Here is a 24,119-nt window from a genome sequence, read left to right as displayed (position 1 = left end):
CAGGAAACAAAACCCATCAGTCAACCTACCGGGCCAAATGTGTAGCTGCCAGTTCCACATGCGCCTTCAGGACCAGCGTGAGACCATGGAATAGGGCTCAGATGTACCATCTGGTGCCAGGGACAAGCTAGCCCGGTTTCAATGTGCTTGCAATGATTCGCACCAGCTGAAGATCTTGCCTTTGTGCCCTTGGTAACTATTTTTGGAAGATTCTCTTTTTTTTTAAAAATTTTATTTAAGAAACCCACAACTTTTTGATGTTTCTAATGGATTTTGAAGGCTTATTTTTGTTTCTTCCTATGGACTTGAAGTGTATGCTTTCCCATTGCCAAAATGCAATGCAGGCTGTCCCAGAGCCAGACTCCAGCAGAACAGCTGTTCTGATCACATGCAGACAGAGGAAATGGTTTCTGTCAAACTGGGAACCACATGAAAGCTCCAAAATCAGCCCTTTCCTCCTCCATCTTGAGCTCCTTGTTTTGAAGGTCGGCATGCAGAGAAATGCAGGAGGGGGCGAACTCGGCTACCTGCTACCTACCAATGCGTCACATATGTGACAACGAGGATGCATGGCCCTATTATCTGCGACTGGTGATCATCACCCGGGCCTCAATACCAGCCTCTCCATCTGCCAGGTTCTACGAAGCTCGGCCAGACTCTTAATAGCAACTTACAGACTTGAGTGTTCGCAGAGTTGCTTGGAGAGAGAGCAGGTACCAGAAGGTAGCCTCAGCGTACTAGCCATTAGGGGATGCTCTAACAACGTCCGAGAGTTATCATCTACCCTTTACTGTTAGTGTTACTTGCTTTCAGTAGTAACTTCCACAGCATCCCTGCAATCCATGCAAGTAGTCCCTTTGAAATAAGTCAGTACTCACAGTCAGAGCATCTGGTAGAATCAGGCCCGATGTGAGATGTCAAATTTGTCTGCTTCATACCCTAAACTGCTAGAAGGAGAGCCTAAGACTTCCAGATTAACAATGAAAAATCCAGACTTCCAGAACTGGAACAAAACTTAGAATTATTTTGGAGGGATTTTTTTTTTTTGGCCTCTGCCAAAGCACCAGCGCTGCAGAGCAGTTGGCTGAGTGGGTTTTTGAACAAAGTGGCTAAGCTAGATGATGATGGAGAATGACAAATTCCCCTTTTTCTTTGCCTTTAGGAAAGGGTAAGTGGAGCAGGAAATCTTTGCAATGCCATTTAGGTTGGTATCCTCTCTCCCCACTTTCCGCAACTCAACTGAAGTCTCTTCCCAGGATCTCTGAGCATTAGGGACTCGAGTTTCTTGGGCTGCGTTCTCTGACTTTATCGGACTACGTCTCTGGAGAGTAGAGAGAATCACTGGTGTGTCATGTAGCTGGAAAACAACCTCTCTGCAGCTATGTGGTTCTACCCAGAGAACACAATATAGCTCCTGCAATATGGTTTGTATTACTATACAATAAGACAACCCAGCTTTGGAGCCGGTTTTATCATCCAGCTTCAAATACATTTGTGTAAAAGGCCGACATGTCAACAGCCGTGATTAATTGATGTTTAGAAGAGAGAAACAACACGATCTATTAGTCACCCGTGAGGACTTCAACTAGGACCACATGCCCTTGCAAATAATACATGCCCAAGGAGAACAGAATAATTCTCAGGCAGATAATTACCTGGGGCCCCTGCTCAGTCCTGGCGTCAAACGGGTCTCCAACCAGTCGCTTCTTGGCATACTCCACGCTGCGCTTGACAAATTCTGGGTAGATCTGCTCCTCCACAAATACTCGAGAGGCAGCAGTGCAACACTGGCCTTGATTAAAGAAAACTCCTTGATGGGCACATTCCACTGCCAAGTCCACTAAAAAATAAGCAGTTCAGAAGAAGGTTAGCAGGGATGCACTGTGGAAGTGTTCAGTCCTGGTTTCAAGTGTGCATGCTCATCTTTGTTGCATCTCCCGCTCTTCTCCTGATCTCAAAACCTCCTTGAAATCCACTTCAAGGGCACCCATAAATTACAGTGGAAGAAACAGCCCCACGGCTTTCAAACCAGACCCCTTCACTCCTACATGAGGAAGAATCCCCTTGTGTCCAATTTTCTCCTGCCCCACCTCTCCTCTTGTGCTCAATCCCATTCTGTCAGGCTTGTTCCCTCTGAGCAATGCCTTATTCCACAAGCAGGCCCACTCAGGGTGGCAGGATGTAGCCCTTGCCTTTGGGAAGGTGGGACTTGCCCTGTACATAGGTTGCCAACTCTTATCAAAATCCATTGCCATTGTACCTTCATGGCTTTAAAAGTCAAACCTTTCTGGGGCACCGCCAGTGTAACAATTAGGGACTTGAGCAGCCCCATTGTTACGCAGTTCTGGGATGAAGTGTCCAGCTCAATAGCTGACTTAGCGGCTCATGCTAGTACCTATGGTTTCACTTTCTGAGATCCTCTGCAACAGGACTGTCCAACTTCTAAGCAGAAGGGTGAGCCACAGGACATGCACTGCAGATACCCACCCCCACAGCTGTGCCAGGAAGCAATCACGGATCCCCAGCTTCACCCCCGGCTCTCTGCACCACCCCCTGCACAGATGGGAAGTGGCAGCTGGAGGACAAAGGGAAAGTCCAGAGACTCTGGCTGCTGTTGGAGCCAGAGAAATGGGGGAGCGGTGGCCAGGTGGGAGCCCAGGGGCTGCAACTTAACCCCTTGCAGGCCATCAGTTGGACAGCCCTGCCCTACAGGGGTCTCCTGGATTAGGTTCAAACTGGTGGGAACCCACTTTTCTGCTGGTGACCTGCAACTGCAAGCGTTTTGCAGAAGCAGCTGCCTTGGAAAGTTGCTGCAACTTCTCTGAGCAAGCCTGTAAACAGCCATCTCATTCAAAGTGGTCCTCATGGGCCAGATTGTCCAAACCCAGGACCAACACAGCCCTTGACACATGTAGCCCTCTCTGCACTGCTGCCCTTCTGCAGGTAGATGGCCAAGCAGAGCACACAGCCTGACCTGCTTGCCTTGGGAACAACTGGCAATTAACTCAAATGAGCTGTGATGGACTACAGACCTACGCAGCAGCATCCCGGGGAAACGTTAATGACTTTTATCTTGCATACTTTGTGCATACTTTGCAAATACGTACAGCAGGACAGGCTGTATTGGCTTCCTTTCCACCCAGGAGAACACAAAACACCAGCAGACCCGCCCAATGCCTGAAAAAGGGCGTGTGTGTCCAAAAGCTTGCAAAGAACAATTTGTCCATCTATTTAGTTGGTCTAATAAAAGAGATCACATCTACCCAAAGAACCTTGTCTGCCTATGCCCTTAGACCACCATGGCTACAACCAACAACCCTAATAAAAGATATCGCATTTACCCAGAGAACTTTGCCTACAGCAGGGCAGTAGATGTGCATGTCTGTAGGACCATCGAACAAACCCCTGGAAGAAATGTCATGACTGATTTCCCCGAAGGGTCAAGTCAGTGGGTGCTGTAGCACTGGCAAAGACAGCGGTGCAAGAACAGGAGTGTGCGGATACAACACTTCAGCAAAGAAGGCCAGCTGCCAGCAGGGAGGGTAGTGTTAGTCCAGGAAGGGCAGCGTCAGTCTGTTTCCTTTTCATATTGATCTACCCTTCGTTAGAAGAAAACCTTGCTGGTATAGGGAGACATGTCACACCCTCTGGCATAACGTGCTTGTCCAGTGTGCAGCAGGCTGGGCTATACTCTGTCACAGTGGTCCCTAAATACTAACAATGGGATTGCAATGCAAGCAGCACTTACAGTCGGCATCTGCACAGACGATGCAGGGGTTCTTCCCTCCCAGCTCCAACGTCACCCTTTTGAGGTTGCTTTTAGAGGCAGCTTCCTTGATCAGTTTTCCAACCTGTCATTGGCACACACAGGGAACAGAGTTACTCTGCAGACAAACCCCAGAGCTACGTTAAGAAGGGCAGAACAGGCTCTGAAACTGCCAACAGTGAAAAAGGTCCGGTCATTCAAGGTAGCCAGCCCCTTTGGATTTGCTGGCTCTCAAAACAGGGGCACCACCAGGCACATTATAGGCCTATCGGACTGGTGCTGCCATTCCTACACATGCGACAAAATGCACTAAAATGGCTTAGAAAGGAGCTAATCTGGCACCATAATTGAACGTGTGCAGTACATGCTCACTGTGAAAAACTTATTATGGAAAAGTAGGATCTCTCAGGGTGAAGTTACACGTTACACTTAGATCATACTAAGCATTTACATATGAAAGCTCATGAACTTGTACCAACTGCCTGCTGAGCCTCTCCAAGTTACGCCTCTTCAGGCAAGGTTGAACTCTGGGCAGTCTGTTCCATGGAGATAAAATGAGCAATTTGCAGTCCTCCAGCATCCCAGGATACACTGCTCCCAGTCCCTTCCCCCAAGTATCCTGGCTCCTAGCCACTCCCCTGCTTGCAGCCCCCTGGTGGCAAGTCCGAGTTGTGCAGGCAAGAAACGGTATTGACCCGTAACACGACTGCTCATGCTAGATTCTAACTTTAATCCTGTTTAACGCTCCACAGATTTGGGATCATCTCAGTGTAACGTGCAACTTTGCCATCAGACAACACCTATCATGACTGGAGGCAGTGAGTTTTATGCTTAAAGTATGGCTACAGCTGCTTTGTCATTGTCTCTTACAGAACAAGGGGTATAATTATAATTAATTGTCCATCTACTTCAGGTTAGTCAAAACCACCTCCCACATTATATAATTCAACATTTTTCATTGTACATTTTTCCTGCGAGATTCTATCTGCAAGTCGGTCAGTCTGAAATTAAAATGCTTTGCTTCCATTTCAAACCATTTGTCCCCCGTGTCGAACCTCTCTTCCTGACAGCAAAAGACAATCCTGACCAAAAAAGAGTTTCAGTTACACTGAATGAGAGTCATTGAAAACGTGTTTGCATTCTTTTGTCATCTGGTTTGCCAACTGGCAGGACACAGTGTTCCTGTCAGCCTACCAGTCTATCCCTCGAGATAGCAGTAACAGCATGGAAACTAATGTGCACTATTAACCTTGTCACAAAATTAATTAAGGCATAATATGGTAGTTTTGTTCCAAATCAGCCAACTAACTGAACTCGTTGCTGAAAAGCATGAAGTGAGAAGGGAATATCAGGTAAGCCAAGACTGATATTTTTGTAACAACAGACAGAAGCACAAATCACTTAAAAGCAAGCAGTTTTCTAATGCATGAAAACCAAAGGTTTAAATTGATTAGAAATACCTACCTGAGTTACTTAAATGGCCATTATTAATGTAGAAGCTGAGCACCTCACAAGTCGTTCGGCACTCGCACAAATCATGAAAGCAAAACACCAGGAGCAAAAGCCACGCGTTGGCGTTGGTCAATGGAAACGCTCCCAGTGGGGTCAGCATTTCACCAAACCCTTAGAGCAATGCCCTGGAGAGACTACTTCTCTCAACTGTGTCTGTTTTGGTTTTTATGAGAAGTGAGTCTATCAAGTGTTCGATGACTTCTTGAAAAAAATTAAAGTTCATAAGATTTGGGGCTGTGAAAATTAAAACAATATTTCCACCTAACAAAGTGTATATGTTTTAGATATTTTACCCAGTGACGCAGCAAATGATACCGAACATGCACATGCTATGATTTTGGTTGACAGTCTTTGTGTAGAAATAAGTACACTCGGTAGACTTCTCTGGGACAACCAAAAGGAATATATACATCTATGATAGCCACTAGATGGTACTGTTGTTAAATGCAAAACATTTGGCTGCCTTTGGAGTGTCAGAAGTGAGAGGTACCTTTAGTGCTGGGGAACGAGGCAAGAGGCATGGAGCAATTTGTCATAATTATGCAAATTATAATAAGCATGTGGTGAATGTCAAAATGAATGGGTTGGATCGCTCAGTGAGGATGCCCGTACTCAGGGAAAAGGAGTGGAAGAAATCCCTAACAAACATGTCCAACATGTGGCATGGTAGGAAATGAACCTCATGTAAAATGTTTGGCCTTTATCCGAGTGCTGCCATTGGTCATGTAGCAAGTGAAGACACATCTGGGTATAAATTTTCTTGCAGTATGATATGGGCAGAGACTCAAAACACAGTGCGGGAGGGGAGAAATTCACACCGATTGGCAAATTTTGATTTGATCCATTTGCAACTTGCTCTCATCCTCCCTCAGACTTTGCTGGCCAGTGCCCCACTCAAAACCTCCCTGAAATTGCAAATGAATTCAGCAAATGGATTGCTTGCAACTGATGATCGCCATTTAATAGGCAAGTTCAACACTGGCCAAGGATTACCATCTACTCTCCCCCAACCTGCTAGCTACAAATTAAAGCACTGGGAGACCAAGGCAGGATTGTGCCTCTATCCTGCGCCTACAGCCAATTAGGATTCTTAGGGCGCATCTACACGTTGCCCTACGGTGCATAGCAATGCGCTATGTCACCGTATGGCATACTACAGCAACATAGATGAAGGTGATAGTACTAACTATCCCAATTAAGTCAATGACAAAATTAGCAAGAACAAAGACACAGCAGTAAAGACTTAGTAGGTAGTGTGCGATTAACAGGACAGCAGAAAAGTGTTTCTGAATATTCTTAACTGGAAACAGGACGTTACCTGTTGGACAACATCGGTCCCTCAGACTTTGGCTATTTACAACATGGTTTAGATGATGTGTTCAATCATTCTGACGTGACCAAGCTCTTTTACAAGCACCATTAGTGGGCGACAGCCTTCCAAAGACTTGGCAAAGTGGCAAGAATAAAGTTACAAAGATGGACGTGTGAGATTTTCAAAAGCATTACAGATTGGCCCGATTCTGTGACCACAAAAGTCAATGGCAAACCCTTTGGTGGTGGTGATAGGCGCAGGGGAGTAAGGCCAGTGCTGAGACACTTCTGCAAAAATCTATATACAATCCCCAGCGCCGTTTCTTTGAAGGCACAGAACTGCATTAAGTTACAACAGCTCAGTCTGGCAGGCACAGCCAGTTTTAGGAGAATAAACATTGTATTTCAGCAAGGATAAAGGCCAATTTGAGAAGCAATCGATCACTTACCTTGGTGGAGCCAGTGAAAGCTATTTTGTCAATGTTATGATGGGTAGAAATGGCAGCCCCAGCTGTGGGGCCATATCCCGGCACTATATTTACCACACCTGGAGGGAATCCCACCTGGAAAGGAATCAAACATAGAAAGGGGGTAGTAAGGACTACTTACAATCCCTCCCAGCACTCACGAAACGGTATGCTTATTCTGGATCCGAGGCACAGCACACTAAATGAATTGCATGATGCTACTATTAAAGGAGTATTTTCCATCAGACTAACAAAGCATGCCTTTATTATTTTCCATGCAAGCGTCTCAAGGAGTTATAACCTGCCCCGGGGAGTTCGAGTTGTCATGAAAAGCCAACTCCTGTAAACACTTACGCACACACCTGATTTTACCCACAAGAGGGCACTCCTACTACGATCAAGTAAGGCCTAAGCACTCATCAAATCCGAAACATTAGCTTTTTAAGCAGCACACAGCATCTACAAATTGTCTACCAAACAGACAATCCCGCATGAAGAAGGGTTTTCCAGACCACTTCCCAGCAATCTGTTTGCTCCCAAGTGGATTCGGTAAAGGTCAAACACCCTTACATAGTACCTGGAGTTGGCAGGCAAGTATAGGTGTAGCCAAATTTTGCAGGTCTGTTTTACGTGACAGTGTTCTGGCCAAGTCTAACCCCCCGAGCCAGCGACTGAGCCCTAGTCAATGGGTAACCGGAGGCAAACATTTGGCTCTTGGAAGTTTGTTTTGAATGGAAAGATCCTCAAGTTGACATTTGTGGTTCTCCAGGGGCCAGAGGGATTAAAGCAGTCAATAAGACACCATGAGAGGATGGTGTTAGTGAGAAGAAGACAAGCGCAGATGGCAAGAGACCCGTGCCAGTTTCCACCACACTTACAGTATTTATTAGCCACCTAGTCGTTTTTGCCAAAAAACACAAGTGGCCAAACTTTGGTAAAATCTGAGTGAAACAGGAGTGCGTCTTGGCCCAGCCAGGCTGGTTTTCTTTGCTCTCCGAAACGCACCACCCCTCCGAGCAGTACGCATTTCCAAGTTGGCTACACTCCATTTTTGATTGGGAAATGCAGGCAAACAACCTTCTCGCGTAACACCCGGCCATCGCTCCGTTTCCTTTCTTTCTTGTAGATAGTGACACGGCTTTCTAGGGCTAATAAGGGAAAGGCACCTGCACTTACAGGCTTCTTTGGATTGATCAAGTGAGATTCAAATTTATTTAGGATAGGAGAAAAAAAAAGGAAACGATTAACTTGCAAGCTACCTTGCAAAATTGCAATTGATCTTTGGGTAGGTGTTTTTTGGTGCAACAGATGACATGAACAATTCGGTTTTTCACAGCCATCACGATGACAAAAGGTAGGTAAATAGATTTTGTACCTGCACTGGTCAAGTCCCATGAAAATAATTCGTGAAGAGATGTGTGAGCAGTAGGTCCTTTTGGTTTGGAAGCCGAACAGAAGCAGAGAGAAGCAAAGTTTTGGTTCAGATCAACCCCCAAAAAACAGACATCGTTATCCTCCATTCCCCACCCCCCTCAGACATGCACATGAGAGCCAGAAGTTTTGCTTTGATCAGTACAAAGAGTTAAAGTTAATTCAGCTTGTTAATTGGGGGAAAAAAGATCAATTCCAAGCGTTATCAATGCCATGTGTTATGACTTAAGAAAATCCCCTTATTTTAGGTTTATGTTATGGTAACTTTGACTCAAACGTGTCAGCAGTTTCCATTTAACACAATTTTAATTTATTTGTCTGATGGTTAGCGATGGCTGGACAGATTGGTATTTAAATAGGGAAAGCATTCAGGGTAGAAGAGTTTTAAAAAAAAAATGGTTTCTGTGAGACTCCCAGTCGGTGCTACTGAAGCTGTGGCTGTTAAGTATTGGTGACTGGGAAGAGATATGGCTTCATAGGTCCTGATTCCCAGTCTACAGCCGAGTCATTTTGCCATCTCTGCATCTAATCCTCTGACCTCTGAAAAGTCACTTCATTTTGGGCATGTGAGGTTTAGGATGTGAAAGCACTATACAAAGTACACTGTGGTATGAGTCTGCCTTTTTCCCCAGGCTCCGAGTAGCAAAGAGGGCCTGGGTACCTTTGGCCCCCCACCATTTGGTCTGAGAAATCACTTACCTTAACTCTCAGGCTGACGCGTGTCCTGAGCTATGCCACATTACACTGAACATCTTGGGTGCTTTGGACCAGGGATGCTCACCTAAGCATGTTGGTTTTCTGTCACTTCAGTCTTTTCCCCTGAATTAGATTTGGAATTGGGACCTCACCCCCATCTCAAATGCAAAGGGTGGGCCTTGTGCAGGGGTCACCTGGTCCTACAATGAACCAAGCACCTTCAGTGTTGCTCTGTGATGCTTGGGTTCTGGCAAGCTTGAATCCCAAGTCCAACGGACCCTGCATCCTTTGGGTAAGCAAAGTACTGCTTCTAGGTGGAAGTACTGATTCTAGGCTGAAGCTCTAGGTCAGGGTAGCAAATTCACCCCATGCCAGATCCAGACCTTGAGTCTCCCTGGCTCATTGGTAGCTCAGCAGCTCTCTGGGCCAGATCCAGCTGCTCTAGGGTATAATCCCCACAGTACGAGGATTGGCCCATCACATTCTGGCTGTGAATGGACATCGTCCTTGTGGCACTGCAAAATGTTTTATGGAGGGACAACATGCAAGTGTATAGACATCTTTGCTGCTTGTCACACCACAAATGCCCAGAAGAGCTGGGCCAACACTTACCAACAGCATGCCCCACTTCGTTGCAGTGGACATCTTTACAGTTATGGTGCACTGGCTGAATTCACCACTGAAGAGAAGCAGTGCAGCCTACAGCCCTGGCACTTAGGGACCCCAGGATCAGGAAGCTTCTCCCTGATCCTGGGGTCCTCATGTGTCACTTCCTGAAGGCCATGAGCACCCGACAATCAGTTGATTGTTGGCCCTGGCCCCAGTGCACTGGTACTTTTAACAACTGTGTAGGCAGTTCAGCTGAGTTGCAGATGCAGTTTTTAGACATCCCAGGCACATAAGGACCCCAGGGCTGGGGGGATGCTCCCTGATCATGGGGTCCCCATGTGCCAAGGATGTCAGAAAGCCATGCGAGAGCAGCCGGGCTGCACATGCGGTTTTTAAAAGTCCTGGTGCATTGGGGCCAGGCCAATATCTGTTGGTTATGGTGGCGGAGGAGTAGAGAGCTGGTGCAGAACATCTTTCTGCTCCTGCCCCCGGGACTTATGCCAGGACAGAGGCTCCCAGCAAGGTTTAAACTCCCCGGCAAGGTTTAAAGTCCCCAGCAGGGAAAGCCTGGCAGTTTCCCCCCATGCAGGGAGCCTTTTATCACCCATGCCAGGCAGCCCAGCCATAGCTGCCAGGCACCGGGTTTCGACAATTACCTGATTGTCAGCCACTGCCCAGACGGCTCCAATCTCCAGCCAAACCCAGAGCCATCCTGGCTGACGGTCAGTTTACCAGGACCCTGCTCTTTAAACCCGCTTTGAAAGGCATTGTGCGGATGCACCGATTTTCATTGAAGGACACATACTGGGTCAACCAGTACCGTGACAACTGTGACATCTGTTTACTGCCTCTGGAAGGGCCCCATGGTCCTTTATAAATCTGCATGCAGCCAGTGCAATGAGGTACTGTAGTGGGAGTTCTGCACATGAAACAGCTGCAGGACTGGGCTCCTATTCAGAGGGCCTGAAGTCTGCTGCTAGTCCTCATGCCAAGTAGCATTCAGCTCTGTGATCACTCCCAGGCTTTCTGGGACATCTCACTCAGAAGAGTAAAAAGGTGGCAAAAAACTTAACCCCGTACATTCTCACTGACCATATTAGAAACAAAATACTTGAACCACGACTGACTGCACAAATTGCCTTATCCCCTTTAAATTACTGCAAGTCTTTGCCTGCTGCATACAACCGCAAGAAGCAAATGCCTGCTGTTATATACATGAGGCATTATTGAAGAGATAAAACAGAGGGGGATGAATCGATAAGGATAGACAGAGTAGTCAGGACGTGGGGTGGGAAAGAGAGAGAAACACACACATTTTCTGTCTCTTCTCATCTGCAAGACTTTCAAGTCTTGCTTGCAACAAGATCTTTGGGAGCTAAAGAGAGCTACAGCTAGATTTTGAACTGGCCCCAGTGTCAAAGAGGAACAGCAAGTTGCATGAGCCTGCTGAACACATTGCTTAGGTTACTTACCTCCTTGATTAATGAGCCCATGTAGAGTGAAGTGAGGGGAGTCTGCTCAGCTGGCTTAATAACCAGTGTGTTCCCACAGCACAGTGCCGGTGCCATCTTCCAAACAAGCATGAGCAATGGAAAGTTCCACTGAAAAGCATAACATTGACCAAGTTAGTGTTCAAAAGCCATGTATGCATGTGCCTCTCCGCAGCCTTTTCCTCCTGCTTCTGAGATATCTACCAGCTAAAGAGAACACACTATTGGAAGGACATCCATCATTAGAGCACTGCATTGTCTTACAGTCGTGTGTAATGTGTTTGGATGGGTTATAAAAAACACCTATTCCAGGATTTTCCCTGCAGCAAAAGTTGTTAGCAACACCCGATTTAATCCAGTCCTACTTAGGGAGCGCAAACCTTTGCATTAACTAGTCCATTCCTAAGGAGAATTTCTGACCCTGTTTGGCATAGGTTTTCAGCTGCGAGCTGAGCTGGTGATGGATTGACCCTGTGGTTGGCATCAAGTCCAGGTCCACCAGAACGCTATGCAACATCACAAATGCGCGTAGTACAACAGTGACGGTGCTTGGGATGAAACTGCTTTCTGGAAATCTCTAGCTCTCTCCCATATTGCTGTATTGACCAAGAAGTCTGGAATCCATGCAAGATTTCTAGTTAAGAACACAAAAATAAATAAAGACTGGTTTTAAAGTATCCTCTGAATCTCGAGGACTTGTATTTAATTTTAGCTTGCTTCTTTTTAACTAGTTTTCTTATTCCTGTTTAGGATTCAGAACCCATTCATGTTGGTTCTCTCTTTAGCTTCGTTCCTGGTCAGTCGTATTTGTATATCTTGGAATCTGAGCAAGGAGTGGAAAAAACTAGCTCAGGGTGATAATCAGAGAGTTCACTTGGCAGCAGAATAGATTTCTTCATTAAAAATAATTAATGTTGCTTTAGGGAGGCTGGAAACCAGCCAACCATAAGGGGACCTCTTGTCAAGACTCACGCCAAGGACCTTCAGTTATCTACGAAGAAGCCAAGTACGTTAGGAATCCAGGAATCCACACTTAACATTAGTAATGTAATGTCTACAAGATGAGCGCTACACCAGCACAGCCACCAAGAGACAAAGCAGAATTTTAAATCCAAAAGAATGGTATTTCTCAGCCTTTTCCATATGGGGACCAACTTTTCTCCCCACAAACTCCATCCCACTTAACTGGGAACTTGGCCAGGTTAGCAACTACCTGCCACCTCTTGCAAATCCTCCTGGATGGGGCCAAGATCTCAAGTTTCGAACCTGCACAAAAAGCAAACCCATAATATAGGAGCATGATCCTAACCTGACAGGAAATTCCCTCCCCTTGGCTGTGCTTGTTGTACATGTGAGGACTGAGCAAGGCAGCCCAACTTTGGATAAAACAGAAGTCAGCATGTTATAGTAACACCGAGCTGCTATAGGAGATCTGTGATCAAAAAAGCACCAAAGTGCTTTACAAGGAGGGTTGGTATCACTGGCCGAGTATAGTCAAGTCTCAGTAAACTGGAAGCATCATTTCTTAAATCATGAAAGAGTTGATCTAGATTTAAGCAATCCCAAGTGTAAGAGGATTCTTTCAATATTGCTTAATGAGGGTGAGGCGGTAGATCCTGGGGTGCCCTTTACTTACAAAAGGTGATTTTCACCATAAAAAGGTTGGAGACCACTGCCCTGGAGGGTAGGGCTAGGATGCAGTGAGACCTATACAAATTGGAGATTGGGCCAAAAGAAATGTCATGAGGTTCAACAAGGACAAGTGCAAAGTCCTGCAATCCCCCACACTGGTACTGGCTGGGCAGCAGCTCTGCAGAAAAGGACCTGGGGGTGACAGAGGACAATAATCTAAATAGGAGCCAGCTATGTGTCCTTGTTGTTCAGAAAGCTTATGGCATACTGGGCTGCATTGGTAGGAGCGTTCCCAGAAGCACAAAGGAAGTAAATATTCCCCTCTATTCAGCACTGGTGAGGCCACATCTGGAGTCCTGTGTCCAGTTGTTGGGCACCCCACTATAGAAAGGATGTGGACACATTGGAGAGAGTGCAGCAAAGGGCAACAAAAAAATGCTTCAGGGGCTGGGGGGCATGACTTCTGAGGACAGGCTGGGGAAACTGGTCTTATTTAATCTAAAGAAGAGAAGATCGAGGGGGATTTAATAACAGCCTTCAACTACTTGAAGTGGGGTTCAAAAGAGGTTCGAAAGAGACTGTTCTCAGTGGTGGCAGATGACAGAACAAGAAGCAACAGTCTTAAGTTGCAGCAAGGGAAGTTTAGGTTAGATATTAGGAAGAATTTTCTCACTAGGAGGGTAATAAAGCACTGGAACAGGTGACCCAGAGAGGTGGTGGGATCTCCATCCTTGGAGGTTTTTAAGACCCAGCTCGACAAAGCTTAGCTGGGATGATCTAGTTGAGGGTGGTCTTGCTTTGAGCAGGGGTTGGACTAGATGCGACCTCCTGAGGTCCCTTCCAGCCCTCATTTTCTACGATCCTATTATTCTACTTCCAAGCATCCAAAGTGAAAGAGACTATTTTGACTTTGTTTTTTTGGGGGGGGTGTTTTAAAAATCACCAGATGAGACTATATTAAATTTCACCTTTCAAAGGCTCCCATTTTAAAATTCACTAACCCTGATTTGGTATTTTCATTTAATACAATGCTCCAAGCTGAATTCTACTTAAATCAAGGGAATGACATATGAGTATGGATAGGCAGAAGGCAAGGCATGGTGGCACCTTAGGGCACTTTTATGTGCGCTCTGGGGGCGAGGGGTGGCACTTTAATTAGAGCAGTTCTGAGAGCCACTCTGAAGCGCCACAGCATCTCCTCTATCAGCATGCCCACCCTTCAAAATGGTGGTGGGGGGCACTTGAACTAAAGCTTGTTCGACGAGCTTTAATTCAAGCACTCCCACTGCCATTTTAAGTGTAGGGATACAGATACACGAGACACAGGAGCCTACCGGAGCAGGGTAATTACCACACTCCAGCAGACTCGATTAATTGAGCACTAGCCTGTGCCTCTCTGCTAACAAAGGGCTTTAGATACCTCTTACAGCCATTAGCCATGTATGACTCTGGCACTGAAGTCTTGCTGACTGCCTGTTTAAAATCAACCAAGCAGCACTTACTAAACTGGAAGCATTCAGAGAACTAGCTGCAACATCTCCCCAGCAAGATAAACCCGCTGGGGGGAAAAAAATTTAAAAAGGCATTGATCAGCTAAAAGCGGAACGATGGGAACCCCTGAAGATAAATGACCGAACAACATGATTTCAGACTCCAAAACCACAGTGTAGCGGAGCCAGGCACATAAATGCAGGGACAGCCAGCTTGCGACAGCCCAGCTCACACAGGAAGGGACTTAGAGTGAGGAATAAGAGACCTTCACGTGGTCTCTGATGACTCAAGTGTCATGGTGGAAGCCACTGTTTGAGGAGACCCTGAACTCCCTTTTACAGAGCAGCTTCTACTTCCCTACCAAGTCAAAAATTTTCATCACACTGCTCTGAAGGAAGTTCCCAACAGACCAGTCATACTTGGTGAGGAAGACAACGGCTGCAATGCAAAGTGGGGGCACGCATACATTTCTCTAAGCGCAGGGGACATTCAGGGTACCAACATGAAGATGAAGCTTCTTTGAGTGAGGGGAGTATTATCGGATAGCACGTCCTCTACTTACTGGAGTGATAGCCCCACAGACACCCATCGGTTCGTGCCTGGTAAAACAGACAAAATTCTCATCTGCAAAACAAAAAAAGTCAAAACATAAAGGATCAAAAAAAATCAAAGCCATTAGGGCTATATAACTGCACATATGTATTGCACTGGTCTGGGATGAAATCACAGAACACTGTAACGCGCTTTTATATAAAACAGACTGAAGCCCTCTATTAATAAAGTCATTAAATTAGCTGAATCTAGTCTGAAAAGATCATGGAATCAGGCAGAGATGGAAATGACGTGTGCATGCTAGGAAGCCATTCAACTCCTAGTTACACATGGGATGAACGATGCTGTCTTTCATATGGGTTTGTTGAAGGTCGTCTGTGAATTTCAAAATGTGCATCACATCCAGCTACTCACTTCTTCCCAGACATCCCCTGCCCCTCGGACACGCCAAGTAAGAGTGCAGTTCTTCATTGATTTTTTTGGGCACAATGAATTATCAATGCTTTTTACAATTAGATTTGGCTGAAGGCAGGATTTTCCAATTAATATTTCAAAGACAGAATTGTAAAAACAGATCTCTCGATATTTTTATTTTAATTAGATTCAAAGCAAAAGTTTGCTTTACTTTATTCAAATAATATGGCAAAACTTGCAGTTCACAATGAAATTCACCTTAGTTTTTCCACCAGTAAACTTCAAAGCTAAGATTTTTTTTTTAATTATTATTAATCAAATCCATTTTCCTCTGATGATTTTCAGCGAACCCCCATTTTTGCTGGTAATGTTTGCTGGCAAGGTTTTGATCAGCTCTAAATGATGGATTTTGGATGCAACCTTGAGCAAGGAGAGAGAGCTGCTCTGTAGGAAGCAGATCTTTAAGCTACACCGAATGAGTGCGACAAAGCGATTTCCTTCGTGTAGGTCTGAACCAGGAGCGGGCAAAGTCCAGCCCGCGGGCCGAATCAGGCCTGTGGCAGACTCCAATTCCCAGGAGCCCCTTCCCACATTGCTGCAGCCAATTTCCATGGAGACCCCAGGAGCAGCGGGGCCATGACAGTGCCAGGGTTTCCATGGAGGAGGCCAGACACAGCAGTGCTGGCAGGGCATGCAACTGGGCAGGGAGCTGCTCCGGGACTGTGCCCGGGACCTTGCAGCAGTGACAGCACAGGCCAGAGCCAGGGCAGAGCTGCAATCCACTGCCCACTTGTGTTGGGCAGGGGTGTGCGGGCAGATCGCAGCTCTGTCCCCAGCTCCGGACCATGCTGTCACTGCTGCAAGATCCCGACCCTGGCCCCGGAGCAGCTCCCCGCCCTGCCAGCGCTGCTTGGACCCATCTCCATGGAAACCCTGGCCCACGCCATCATGGTCCCACCACTCCTGAAGTCTCCATGGAAACTGGCCACAGCGACGCAGGCAGGGGCTACTGGGAAATGGAGTCTGACCACTGGCTGGATCTGTCTTTTTGCCCACCCCTGGTCTGGACTCTAACCCTTCAAGCCACTGCTGATTGTACAGGGACAGCAACTTCAGTCTTTCAGAGGCACCAGAACGAGGAAGCATCATCTAATCTCCTCCTTGCAATGCTCTTTTCTGCCAATCCCATCGGGCATCTTGAGTGTAAAAGAAAGGAAGAGGCAACGAGCAGCTCCGTCACAAGGCTAACACCCTTGTCATTTTAACAAAACCACTTGCTGCCCCTGAAGCCGCACCTGTCCTCACTTAGGTGCCCACTGACATCTTCTCTCGGGTCCACCCTCCTAGTCCCGTGACATGGGTGTCTGGGGCAGAGGCAGCACATTAAACACCTCCCCTGTGGCTTGCATCCAGCCCCTGCCCCCTCCACACACATACAGCAGGTATGCATGCAGAAATAAATCTCTCATGGCCATGCTACTCCTTCATTCGGGAAGGTGCATTTTGCAGGCACCAAGTGGGATTCAAACACCAACTTTGCTCCCCATCACAATCCTTGTCAAGTCTCAATGGATGACTTAGCTAACTTCCCTGTCAGTGCAGGACTGGTCCTGCTTAGCTTTAAAAGAGCCAAGTCCTGGGGCTTCCAACATTTATTTCCTCACTTTCCTTGTAGGACTGAATGGGGGGGACCATACTATTTCCCTTAAAAAAAGGTTGACAGATCTTGACACCCTAAAGAATTTAACACCCATTTTTAATAGCATTTTCAAAATCCATCCTATACTATTTTAGCAGGGAAGGAATTGCCATAGCCTAGAGAACAGTCCTAGAGTTCTGCGGAAAGTGCAGAACTTAATATAAAATCCTAAGATATTTCTATAAGGAATTTCTTTTCCCCACCCCACTCCCAGGTCTCCGAATGGAAAGTCCTTGCCCCGTTTCTCTCGATCTTTCCTTGGTCTTCCAGATGGAAGGAATTGTTCACTGCAAGTTCAGGATCACTCGTCAAACTTACCCACTGGAATGGTTCTGCCTTGGATTTTATCAGCCCATCCAGCATAATATCGGAGCGTCTTTATGCAGCCTTCTAGGTCAATGAAATAGGCCTGAAGAAAAGGCTTCCCCGTGTCCATAGTTTCCAAAGTCTGCAACACAAATCACATGTACAGTCAAGTACTTCCTAATATTTTCTTAATTTTTTTTTTATATATATGCACTATGACAAAGTCTCTTCCCTTCAATGCATGAGGTCAGTCTCACCCTCTTACACAGCGGGCATGGATTGTTTAGTGTCCCAATAATCATGGTTCTAGTTAAAATAAAATACTTAGGGGCGGGGAGCACAATCACTCCCGATAGCTCTGGTGTACATCCAGAATCTCTGTAGAAGCATCTTCTGGGGAGACCCTACCCGGGACCATATGGCTGTGCATCATCAGCTGGGTGCAGATGCTCAGAAGTTAGGAAGCTTTTGATGCAAAGTTTTATTCTCACACTTCTTCAAAAGGAGACTGGACGCACACTGTGTTGAGGTTACTTGACCCCAGCAGTCTTTCCTGCCCAGAGCTGAGGGGCTGGACCCAACAATCGCATGAGGTCCCTTCCAGCCCTAAACGTCTGTGAATCTCTCGCTGCCCTGGCATCTCCAAGATCTGAATCCGGCCTGCCTGATTTTTTTGTGGAGTCCATTTTGCTTTGGGAAATAACCAATGAAAAGCCTTTTTTGTCCATAGGAAAGTAGAAAACATGTTTGTGCGAAGATGATGATCAGGTCATAAGACAAGGTGACGATGAAGAAAACGAAGATAAGGTCACGGCCTGCTGCCCTGAACAAGCTTTAAGTTCTAGGCAGGACTCAAAGGGACTCTTGCCTCTCTAAGCAGACAGGATTATTATCCAGTTTGAGCAGTCTCTGTTAAAGAGACCGAATATTTTTTATAATCTAGGGCACCGCTTCAAAAACCACCCACGTAGCAATTTGTAAGGGGGAATGACTGAAAGTGCTGGACAGCAGGTCAACCGGGGCTTCCTAGCTTGTTTATGGAACATGAAGGGCCTCATAAAATATATTCCAGGAAAAGAAACCAGAACTGGCAAGTGGTGTTATGGCCGTGTGGCTCTGGGCAGGCAGACTAGACTCTGCCCATCAAGATGGGTCAGAATATCTACGTTTCCAGCAGGGCTGGGGCCGAGTCGCATGGGTCCCGTCCTGGATATCCCCTATGCTCCAAGCTGTTCAAAACAGGGGTTTCAGCTCTTCCCCTTAAGTAGATCCAAATCCCTATAAAAGTTGGTGTTGCCTTTTGGGCAGGGAGGAAGAGGGTGGATCCTCTATCCACTAAGGCACGCAGTCACGTGGTTAACTTCAGAATAGCCTCAAAAAATCCTCCGAGAGCAGGCACGACATTCCTGATACTTGGGACAACAACTAATAGGAAAGAAGCAAAAAGATGAATCCATTTCTCTCCGTCCATCTTGGGAGAGAGGATGGAGGTGAATTGTTCTCTGTAGCTTTAGGGGACCGGACTAGGAGCAATGCCCTCAAGCTGCCGCAAGAGAAATCTGGGTCGGAGATTAGGGGGAATTTTCTGATCACAAGCATGATCAAGTATTGGAACAGGCTACCTAGAGAAACTGCAGGATCTCTGTCCTTGGAAGAGGAGGCTAGACAGACACTTGGCTGGGTTGGTTTAGTCAGGGCTGATCCTACCTTGAACAGGGGGCTGGACTAGATGACCTTGTGGGGCATGGTTGTGCCAGATGAGCATGGTTGTGCGGTATGTGGCATTGCAAACATTTGCAGCGTCACATAGCTCACAGTCTGATGTTCTCTGTGTTGCAAGGGTGCGCTGCCCAAGTGTGTGCTGCACCGGGTTTTTTTTGACCCCTGGATATCCTGGGGGTTCTTAAAAAAAAACAAACCAAAAAAAAACCCCACGGGGGGAAAAAAAAAAAAACAACCCAGAGCAAAACACACTTGGTCAGTGTGTGCTGCTGAAAAACAGACTCGGCCCACCTAGAGCCATGCTCTGCTTCCAGCCAGGCTCCACACAGCAGAATCGCTGCGGCTGGAGCCCCAGGAGGACCCCAGGTATGGCTGCTGGGGCCAGCACAGTGCTGGCCCCAGCCTCCCTTACCCGAAGTGGGGTAACTTTCTGCATGCCAAAGCGCACGAGGACCAGTCGTTCCCCAAGGACAAGAAGCGGCAGTGCAAGGTGTGCCAGCGCTACTTGTCTCCAGGGAACCAAACGTTCACGGGCACCTGGACGTGCCCATGGAGTCCTTTCCAGTCCAACTTTCTTATGATCTTAAAAATAAATAGAGACAGAGGTACAGGTCTAGTGGTCCTTTTGAAGGCACCCAGATCTGCAGTCTCCAATCTCACGTTTGAAATTTGTACTCTCTCAGATGCATAAGAGTTCATGGTGTGCTCCTACCATGCTTGTATCATGCACTGCCCTGCAGCACTCACCTGCACTGGGGAATCAGGCCAGGTTAGGTCTGGCCTGTATTGGACAAGGTGCTGATGGGGGAAAGCAACAGGAAGAGGGTGGAGGTACAATTCACACTGCAGATGCAGTGATTCTGGAGCAGTCAATTCACAGCGGATTTAAACAAAAAACCCAGCGAAGCAGGTGGAAGATTCTGCATGAGTCATGAAAGCTTTCCTGCCACCCAAAATAGCTTCAATAGCTAGAGAGGAAGGTGGGGTCCCTCAGACAGTCCTTTGATGTGGTTTACTGTAGAGGACAAGCATGTTGCTTCAACCTTGCCATTGTTATTTGTCCTCTCTAAGGTTCTCAAGAAACAAATCAACTCAAGGTGGAGATGGTGCAGGCCAATCAAGTCCTCCTCCAACAATGCAGGATTGTTCCTCATCCAAAATCTGACAGAGGTTTTTTTCACTGACTTCCACATGGGCAACAGGCCTCTGAGATGCTACGGAACCGGTTGCCTTTGTCATTTATGGGGAGGGAGTTGTTTGCAGCTTGTTTGATCTAGGAGGTTGGTTAGAAAAATATTTGCCAGCATAAGACAGTAGCCAAGGAGGAGGATACTGCACTTCAGGCAGGACATGTTTGTTTGCACCACTAGTGTCAAGTTTGCTCAGGGCGTTGACATGTTCGAGGGCTGCTGGCAAACCCGGGCGCTGCCCGTTTCGTCTCCATCACTCGTGCGAGCCCCCTGCATTATGCCAAGATGCAAGACATCTCCCGTGGGCACCACACATTCCCCATGACTCCAAGGGTGCAGGGGCACTCGGGGCCAGGCAGACACGGGCCCTGATGGCCCAACCTTGACTGCCTTTACACACAAGGGCCCCAATTCTGTAAGGAGTTTAAGCCAAGTCAATGCCACTTCAGCCATACATGTTCTGTGATGTGCTGAGCACGGGCATCCTGCTGGGTGGCAAGCAGCAATGGGACTGCCTTTGGCCGTAGTAAGGCTGGAACGGGCAGGCCAGAAAGACGATGTAGTGGCCAAACACAAGAGGAGCTTGACGGGGATAAACCAGCCTGGCTCCTTGTGAGAAGAGACAAGGTCAATGCTTGAGCCCCGATGCTTGAGCCCATTGGTTCTGGGCAGCTACCCCGTCAGGTTATCAAATAGAGGGGATGGGGCTGGAGCACAAGCAGCTTTTCTAAGGAAGCCAGAGGTTTTTCTGCTCCTGGGGCATGAGGGTGGGGTGCAGAGAGGCCTATTAATCTGGAGTGAGGGGGGGAAGTTTCAGCTGTGCTTCCAAGTTTTAGCTCTGCTAAATTCAGGGGAATTTAGATTTGGGCCCTCATGTTGGTAGCTCTTCTTAAAGGAGCCAAAAAGTCCTTCAATGTCTCTTAAAAATATACATACAGTCAGGGGTCTACTTAACTCGTGGCAAGACCAAGCCATTTTTGCAGCTTGGTCACAGCATAAAGAGCCGATTTTATGGGCACTTCCCAGCAGCCCCACCCCTCACTGCCAATTGGAGGAGAGGCATATACTGTATAATTTGATAGCAAATTCCACGGGAAGTAAATGATATTGTATAAGTATCATAGTATGATAAATTGAAGTATTAAATTTAAATCTAAATTGAAATACATTATAAATATAAATTTATATACAATATGAATGATAGCTTATATCATCATAATGATATGTAGCATTCTACAAAAAGTTTAGAAATACTAATTAATGCTAACTTGAATAGAAACCATGTTCACTTTGCTGACTAGTGACTTCACTTAGTCTACGGCCGTAGCAGACACCAGCTCTCAATCACGTGATCCAAGCTGCCGTGGTTGTTCGCTGTCTTTGCACCACAGTGAGCATCGAGACACTTTAAAACAGTCTATCATATGAATAACACACTGGGTCGGTTTGTTTAAGATTGATTTTTGTGGGAAATCACCGCCGATGCAATACTTCCCGGCAATTGCGGACAGCTCCATTTTTTGCAGTTGCTACAAAACCTGTGAAACGGCGAATTAAGTTGACCCCTACACACAACTCCTTCGGAAGTCCCTTTTTCCGTGGGTCAGTGAAATCAGGGGCTTGGGAAATGAGATCTCTTTGCAACCACGATTCTCCTTTGGTGTAAAGAGAAACCACCCGAGACACAACACGAGCAGGCCCAGCTGCCCAGCGTCCGCAGCAGGGCAGAACGAAGGGCTGGTTGTTGTCCGCCTGCCACTCTTCACTTACCGCCAGAGTGACTCGGTCTCGCTCGATGAGGTCGGCCAATTTGTGCAGCAGCCTCCCGCGGTTCAAGACGTCCATTTGTCTCCATGGCGATCCCCTCTGGAACGCGGCTCTTGCTGCCTCCACCGCCTTGTCCACGTCGGGCTAGAGCAACCACACACGAGCGCAGGTTAAAGAGGGTCAAAAACTGCTCGGCGCTACAACCCGGCCATGAGCACGTTACTCGCAGGACCCAGCTACTGCGATGCCCGATTGCCTGCCCCAAGTCTCCTACTTCCCTCCTGACTTTGGCACTCAGCCTGCAAGGTGTCAACTGACCTCGCGGTCCTTGGAAACGGGTCTCGTTGGACCTGGCCAAACTGGAACCTAAAACTTCCTCTTTTGACAAGTCAGCGAAGCTCTTTTACAGGCAGGAGCAGGGACATTTATGGAGCTGGGCCAAGATCTTTTTGTATCGCCTACTTTGCTACCAAAAGACGGAAGGAGGAAAACATCTGCACCCAAGTACGAGCCCCAAACAGTTTCTGAGCAGTGGGTCTCAACCTTTTAGACTCCAGAACCCCCTCAGAAAATGCCAGCCTGCAGCGTTCACTCATTTCTTGATTATAGAAGAATTGCCCTATTTTTTTCTATTGCGAAGAACTCAAAGAGACTGCAAAACCAGGTCAGAACGGTTTTTGATGCAATGGAGTCTTTTTTGAAACCGCTAGAATTACTTAGTGCCCCATACCTAGCAGCGCTAATATTGCACGGTACCCCACAGTGCCCTTACGAAGATCTCATGGCACTCGAATGAGAATCACTGTGTTAAGAGACTGGACAAGTGTTCCTCTGGCTCCAACAAGAGGTCTGGTGTTATTCTCATCTTTACAAACCAAATCTGGATGGATCAATATCTTTAAAACTAAAATGTGGGAAAGAAAACGCACTTGCAGCATGGATATTATTATGGTTTTAGCCAAGGGAATAATTATAGTTCCCAGACCCCACTAGACAAACCAATTTTTCCCCCCATGCAAACCCATAATTACTCTAGTCAAAGATAATTCAATTCACCACCCCTCCCCCCAAAAAATAAAAAAAAATTAAAAAAAAATCAAATTCATTAAGGACTCTAGACCAAGTTTCTTAACAACCAGTTGTCCCCCATTACATAAGGCTGGTAAGTGATCTTACTCATTGCTGAGAGCCTGTTCCTCAGCTAGTGTAATTAGGGATCCATAGCCATAAGTGGTTATTGCTACTTAGAGAAGTAAAATAAGCAGATTTGGCTCCATTTCTGTATACTCTTCATACGCTTACTCTGGCCAACATCTGCCTCATTAGTTTCTGTACCTCCCCGCCTCCACTTCCCTAGACTGTACATTGATCATATTTTTAAAATACAGGCAAAACCGTGACTCCAATGAAACTGGTAGGAGTTGCAGATAGCTCAGGATGCCTCCAAATAGACTTTCACATCAAACTGTTTACAAGGAAACCTGTTTTGTACGACATCTTCTAGCATACACGTTACAGTTTCTATAATGAACGTATGCTTTCAGGGGAGGGGTGTGCGCGCGTGTATGTGCGCACACACAACGATAAGTAATATCACTAGCAGTTAGACATGAAGATTTGCAAAGGAGGCTGCAACAAACACCACCGCCTGAAGTGGCATCTGCTTACACACACCCAATAGGCATTTGGCCCCCTCTCTCTTTACAGAAAGGATTACACAGTATTTATCAGCCTGTTTTCCCAAGCAGTTGAAAGCAGGACTCCACCCTTGCTGGAAGGGCAGCGGCCAGGCTAGGGCATTGTCAGAGACCCAGGTTAGTTTTATTTCCAGAATTAAGGTGGAAGTAGCACACGGCAGCTAATGTGAGGGAGTCCTCCTGCCGGCATGCATGCTGGATCTAGCCGGCTGCATTCACAGGAGGCCTTGGAAGGACCGTGTGGTGCCGATCCCAAGGTCACTCCGGCTGCATCATACATACACGGACCCAAGTGCTGTCATCTACTCTGTTTGGCCCCATCAATCACAGACGAGAAGACCCCAGCAGGCTCTCCACTTCGAACCCC

General features: G+C 46.8%; 1 protein-coding gene across 2 annotated transcripts in view; it reads right to left on the bottom strand.

The window, feature by feature from the left end:
• The window catches only part of ALDH1A3 (aldehyde dehydrogenase 1 family member A3), a 50,372-nt gene that overhangs the window by 15,790 nt on the left and 10,463 nt on the right, over window positions 1-24,119 (bottom strand). For both annotated transcript variants that reach the window (XM_006020070.3, XM_025199601.1), the window contains exons 3-9: window positions 22,059-22,199; window positions 17,389-17,518; window positions 14,968-15,029; window positions 11,265-11,393; window positions 7,039-7,152; window positions 3,749-3,851; window positions 1,656-1,840 (exon numbers count right to left, since the gene is read on the bottom strand). In XM_006020070.3, coding sequence (XP_006020132.1) covers window positions 1,656-1,840; window positions 3,749-3,851; window positions 7,039-7,152; window positions 11,265-11,393; window positions 14,968-15,029; window positions 17,389-17,518; window positions 22,059-22,133 — 798 coding nt within the window. In that variant the 5' untranslated portion in view covers window positions 22,134-22,199. The remainder of the gene's footprint in view (window positions 1-1,655; window positions 1,841-3,748; window positions 3,852-7,038; window positions 7,153-11,264; window positions 11,394-14,967; window positions 15,030-17,388; window positions 17,519-22,058; window positions 22,200-24,119) is intronic.

This window comes from Alligator sinensis, unplaced genomic scaffold (assembly GCF_000455745.1).
Source record: "Alligator sinensis unplaced genomic scaffold, ASM45574v1 scaffold210_2, whole genome shotgun sequence".
Lineage (NCBI taxonomy): Eukaryota > Metazoa > Chordata > Crocodylia > Alligatoridae > Alligator > Alligator sinensis.
Note: the sequence above shows the minus strand (reverse complement) of the source record. Positions and strands in the feature narration are given on the sequence as shown.